General features: G+C 37.6%; 2 protein-coding genes across 4 annotated transcripts in view; both read left to right on the top strand.

Annotated features, from left to right (window-relative positions):
- LOC105157631 (ATP-dependent DNA helicase DDX11) overlaps positions 1-3,671 on the top strand; it is a 5,068-nt gene extending 1,397 nt beyond the window's left edge. The window contains exons 3-9 of one of the 3 annotated variants that reach the window (XM_011074050.2): positions 58-146; positions 786-1,136; positions 1,327-1,623; positions 1,712-1,957; positions 2,036-2,257; positions 2,508-3,072; positions 3,307-3,671. In XM_011074050.2, coding sequence (XP_011072352.1) covers positions 58-146; positions 786-1,136; positions 1,327-1,623; positions 1,712-1,957; positions 2,036-2,257; positions 2,508-3,072; positions 3,307-3,545 — 2,009 coding nt within the window. In that variant the 3' untranslated portion in view covers positions 3,546-3,671. Of the gene's footprint in view, positions 1-57; positions 147-785; positions 1,137-1,326; positions 1,624-1,711; positions 1,958-2,032; positions 2,258-2,507; positions 3,073-3,306 lie in introns of all 3 variants that reach the window. The other 2 variants (XM_020693038.1, XM_011074049.2) reach the window with 2 other exon arrangements.
- Positions 4,042-5,877, top strand: LOC105157632. The gene has a single exon (XM_011074051.2). The coding sequence runs from the start codon at positions 5,067-5,069 to the stop codon at positions 5,736-5,738; it is 672 nt and encodes a 223-aa protein (XP_011072353.1). The 5' UTR covers positions 4,042-5,066; the 3' UTR covers positions 5,739-5,877.

Here is a 6,000-nt window from a genome sequence, read left to right as displayed (position 1 = left end):
TAGGTATGTCCAGCTGTACTAGGTATTTAAGTTTCGCACGCCAACCTTTTGTTCCAGATGTGCTGAAGCTGGGGAATGCCACTCGTATAAATGAAAGGTGCTTGGAACTTCAGAAGAGTAAGAAAAATGAAGTTTCTAAAATGAAGGTATGAGAGCTCATCTGAAATACAATATTGTCAATTGGATATGATGCATATTATGGTTCTCTCTTGTTCCTATATGTTTAACTGCCCTTTTATTAATAGAATAGATAACGTCACATGCTTTGGACAAATCAATAATTTTCGTAACCTATGTTATCGCTTGCATCATGTGCTTCATATGGCTCCTCAACAACAGGGTAAAGGCATCATAATGAGGGAACTGCTCTTTTTTTAGTCATACTGGTGTAATATTGATTCAAAAGGCACATGATTAGTCAAGTTGTTCAACTACATATTTCTTGGGTAAGTTATGCACATCATTGATGTTATGTATAATCAGAATATGGGATCCGTATTATCCTTACATCCCTTTTCATTACTTGGGGGTAATTTTGGAACATCTTGCCTAAAGGTGAGTTCTGTGAGCTCAAATTTTTGGCCACTGCAATTGGCACGCAGTCAACATTGCCAGCCATTGTCATATGGCACCTTGTTTGTTTTAGAACCTCAAAACTATCAACTGTTGTAAGAACAATGGGGAATGTCGTCTTATTTGTATTTTGATGTCTAAGGAAAAAAGATTTTTTCTGCCATGTAAATTTCTGTTATTTATTTATTTTTTTAATTTGTGCTGACTAGCAGAAGTTAGGTGCTGGAAAAAGGGTACGTGGTAACAAGGTTTCCTCTGGATGTCCAATGTTAAGAAGACGGAAAATAGAGGAACTCAGGAATGAGATTATTCAACTGGAAGCTCTGGATATTGAAGATCTTGTTCATATCGGACGTAACTTGGGAAGTTGCCCTTATTATGGTTCAAGAAGAATGGTGCATATAGCTGATCTTGTGGTTCTTCCTTACCAGTCTCTTCTTTCAAAATCATCACGTGAATCACTTGGTTTAAATTTAAAGGACAGTGTTATTATCATAGATGAAGCTCATAATCTAGCTGATACCCTCATCAGCATGTACGATGCAAAAATTACGGTGTCCCAGGTAAGTTGTAGTTGGTATTTCTTTGTCTATAGTTCAAACTTGAAGATTCATAATAAGTTCTCCAGTTTATCATTAGATGCTGACTCTCTAACAGATGGTACAGGATTGGTGAATTCAATGTTCCTTCCTCTTTGAAGTTTTAACAATCTGGCTGTCTATAATATTGACCATATTTTCTTGTCCATTTCAGTTGAACCAGTTGCAGACTCACTTAGATGGATATTTCCAGCGATTCCGCAATCTCTTGGGACCTGGAAACCGGAGATATATTCAGACTTTGATTATCCTCACTCGTGCCTTTTTACAGATGTTGTCTGATAATACGAAAGTTGTGAACCCGACTGATCCCCCATGTGATGCTGACGAAATTAAAAATGCCTCTTGTTCTACAATGACCATCAATGAATTTTTATTTGCTCTAAACATTGATAATATAAACTTGGTCAAACTTTTGCAATACATGACAGAGAGCAACATAATTCACAAGGTTAGTACTTTCTTATTCCTCATCCTACACTTATATCCCCGTTTTTGTGTTTGTGAAATTTGGATTCAGATGTTCTTTGGTGCCTTAGGTGAGCGGCTATGGAGATAAAGTTGCCATCTCTCAAAAAGTTGTGGCTGTTGGAGATGATGGAGTAGTCAGTGAGGAGGAAAGTGCAGTATCCGGTTTTAGAGCATTAGCTAATATACTTTCCTCTTTGACAAATAATGACACTGATGGAATAATAATAATCTCAAGACCGAAGCAAACATGTAGTGGACTAGAAGGAGGATATCTAAAGTATGTTATGCTTAATGGAGAGAAAATCTTTTCTGAGGTTTGCCTGATTCCTAAAACTGTTACTTTCTTGAACTTTTCAATTTTTCACTTTCTATGCCAATTCCTTCTTTAGCAGGTTGTTGGTCAAGCTCATGCTGTCATCTTGGCTGGAGGAACTTTACAACCTATAGAGGAAACAAAGGAAAGACTTTTCCCATCACTACAGCTAGACCGATTGCCCTTCTTTTCATGTGGTCACATAATTCCTTCTGAAAATATTTTGCCTGTTGTGGTTAAGCATGGGCCTTCTGGCCAGTCCTTTGATTTTAGCTACAAATCCAGAAGATCATCAACCATGGTGAGAGAGCCATGTTCTTCACTTTACCTTTGTAGCATGAAATTGCTCCATATTTTCAAATGTTTCTTTGATATACAGGTGGTGGCATCATTTACCTTTCTAAAACTTTTAACATTACACAGTTCCCCTCTGGTTTGCTTAACCAAATAGACCTACAAAATTATCAACTCAAACTTTTGTTTCTGTAATACTGTTTGACATACTTCTTCTGTTATCTTGATGAACTGTTACATCTTGAATTTGATCACAGATTGAGGAGCTGGGTCTTCTGCTCTCTAATCTAGTGACAGTTGTTCCAGAAGGTGTAGTTGTATTCTTCTCATCATTTGATTATGAAAGCCTGGTCTATGATACATGGAAGGAATCAGGAATCCTTTTAAGGATTATGAAGAAGAAACGCATCTTTAGAGAGCCCAGAAAGACTACAGATGTTGAAGCCGTGTTGAGAGAATACAAAGAAACAATTGATGCTTTGTCCATGGGATCACCCATGGGCTGCAATGGTGCAATTCTTTTTGCTGTTGTCGGGGGGAAGATATCTGAAGGTATCAATTTTAGTGATGGGGCAGGTCGATGCATAGTAATGGTTGGATTGCCCTATCCAAGCCCATCAGACATCGAGCTGATAGAGAGGGTGAAGCATATTGAGGGTCTTGAGAAGACGACAATCCTGAGTAAAAACCTGAACCCTTCCACTGATGCTGAATGTCATAATGGGGATCTTGAGGCTGGGTTTAAGATCCTTAAAAGTTGTAAAGGCAGAGGAAAAGAGTACTATGAAAATCTTTGCATGAAAGCTGTAAACCAATCAATTGGTAAGTGGTAATACAAGAAATTACCAGCTGAAGATCATCTATGCTACTTGGATCCCACCTGTAAATTGAAACTAAGCTCCTATAGTTTTACATACTGGTGGAAACTTGAGACAAACTAATTTCTCTCTATTATCTATTGCTGTTTGGATTTTATATGCCTTATGTATAGTAGCATAATCTTTATATTTTACATTGGCCTGAAGTTAACTTCAGTTTTTTCTCTTTAACATGTAGGCAGAGCAATTCGACATGTAAATGATTATGCAGCAATCTTGTTGGTTGATGCACGTTATGCCTCTGATTCCACAAAAAGAAGCTGCCACCACTCAACTGACAAGCTGCCACAATGGATCAAAAGTCGTCTGTTTACTTCAACCCCCAATTATGGAGAAGTTCATAGATTGCTGCGACAGTTCTTCAAATTCCACAAAATGAAGGAAGCAACAGATAAAGGTTTAAACAGCAAAAAATGATAAGATATAGCAGAAACAATTATAGGTATACACTAAACACAGCTTCCAATTTTCTCCTCTTCCAGCAACAATTTTGGAAGTTCATCTCTTACCCTTATCTCAAAATGAGTCCAAGTGGCAGATTTTCTCCTAGACCGAGATGTGGGTTCAACACCACATTATACATTAATTTGTATAGTTGATTAACGTACAATCATTTAAAATTATTTAAACACATGGCCACTGCAAATTGCTGCTAATAAAATATGTTCTTCCTCGTTGAAGCATATCCCAATCAAGGCTTATCACTTAATTTCATGTAGTTCCTATAGTAATTTGCTGCTTTTCACCACCATCAATGAAATCTCCATTTAAATTACAAGGGAAACAAAATTCTCCTCTTTGATTGCAATATACACACATGTGGTAGCATTTTTCCACAGACCAGCTGTCCTGGTAGACCTTATAGATCATTCTGTTCACATTTTTCTGTATAAATCATGCTTTTGTTCAATGTTTAAGGATTATTTGCTATGTAACAGTTAGATTAGGTTTACTTTGCATCAATCAAATGAATGCCACACAGCTACTGCAACTATCATAGGGAAGCAGGGTTTGATAATATAAAACTGTATGAAAGTGACTGCCGTGTGCTTATATTGGAAGAGTCCTTATCTCTTGTTTCAATGAGTTGGTCCCTTATCCTACTTTCTCAACCAACATGAGGTGCCTAACCTCTTATGCAGGCAGGGCCCAAACAGCTTCCCCTTATAATTGCTACTAAGAAGTCCCTTTTTCATTGGCTAAACTCCAGCAAAGTTACAGTTAAGTACTTGTATTGACATTTATTACTATGTTTACCTCTACTTTATTCTTGTAAAAGAAGTATGGCTCCTCCATTAATTCAATTCATAAATCATTGGTCCCGTTTAGTCTAAAAGTGGCTGAGTCAGTCTAAGCGTTCTTTTGCACACATACTCGTTGGACCGTAAGCCTAACCCGACATTAAACTAAATTCTATTTCGTCTTGAATTTTTTGGAAATATACCTTATTATAGGGGGCAGAATTATAATTTACAAAATCTGATTAGGTACCCAAGTTATATAGTTCTGAAATGCAGCCGTCTATTATAATTGTATGGAAATTCTACCTAATCAACAGAGTACATCAAACAGCAGAAAGTCAAATAATTATTGGTGGGAATCAATACCTAATCCTGTAATAATCGTATTTCTTGTACATAAAAGTTAGAAGAGCTGGACATGTATTATTAATTTAAGGTCTCCCAAAAATATTGGTTGCTTTCATAATCTTTTCAGATAATCAATCTCAAAGGAGACAGCACAGTAATGAAAGAGCGTGGAGCCAAACCTCTTAAGTTTGTCCCTTCCCCATTGCCATTTGTCTCAAGGTAGCCAAAAGAAACAAACCTCAGTTGTTGTCTTTATCTTTCTTTGCTGTATAGAACACTTCCAGTCCCTATAGCCAAACAACCCCCAAACATTTGGAGCTTTCTGTCACTGCAAGATAGGGAATCAAAGATGTTGAGCAAAGCCAGCAGAACAAAACTAAGCCCACAAATGCTTATCAAAGAAACCCTTCACAGGACCAAGAAATTCTTCCACAGAGCTTTCACAAATCTCAAATCCTTCATTCTTGGAAGGTACCAAAAGCTGCCCAAAACTCCTTGTGCTAATCCCATCAATTGCACAATGAATTCCAAGTTGCATGGAGTGGACAACTTCTGCAGAAGTCTGTCTCAGCAGTGGGATAATTCTACTGAGACAGTGAAGAAGAAAGAAAGACATCTCTCACCTGAAGTACAAACAAAGGGAGATGACCAATGCAGCAAAAGCTTCAAGAATGCTGGAGATTGCAGTGAACTAGAGCACTTAAAAGAGGGTAAAATCTCATCAGGGAGAAAACAGGAGGAGTCCAGTTTACTGGCTGCAGTTGCTTTAGCTCAAAAGATGAAAGAATTGGAAATGATGGATGTGAATGATATGGATCATGTGATGGATGTAGAGGAAGTTCTCCATTTCTACTCTCGGCTTACCTGCCCCGCCTACCTCGAAATAGTGGACAAATTTTTCATGGATATGTATTCGGAATTCAATGTCCCGCAGGCGTCGAGGAGCAGCTCAATGAGGAAATTGGGTTCTGCAGCCAGTGTTCATAGTTCCATGAGAAGTCTTGGCCCTTTAAAGCTGTAGACAGCTGAGTTAATGCATTCATGAATTCATCATCTGTACCCATATAGTCCCTAATCCAACTTCTGCACTGTATCTTTGTTGTTTGCTGAATTTTACCACTTCCACCAATAATACAGGCATCTGATGAAACTTTCATGAATCTGCCATTTTCCCTTTTCTGTTAACTCAAAAGGGATGTGTTGCATTAAACTACAAAGCTAGAATATGGATTTTTAAAGAAACATTTCGTTATGAATGACACATTACCTTTTCCTAGAGAATT

The sequence above is a fragment of the Sesamum indicum genome, linkage group LG3, assembly GCF_000512975.1.
Source record: "Sesamum indicum cultivar Zhongzhi No. 13 linkage group LG3, S_indicum_v1.0, whole genome shotgun sequence".
Lineage (NCBI taxonomy): Eukaryota > Viridiplantae > Streptophyta > Magnoliopsida > Lamiales > Pedaliaceae > Sesamum > Sesamum indicum.
This window is presented reverse-complemented; position numbering and strand designations above follow the sequence as displayed.

What these genes read in the sequence shown, in the direction of transcription:
- LOC105157632 (XM_011074051.2), top strand. Translation starts at nt 5,067, where the DNA reads ATGTTGAGCAAAGCCAGCAGAACAAAACTAAGCCCACAAATGCTTATC.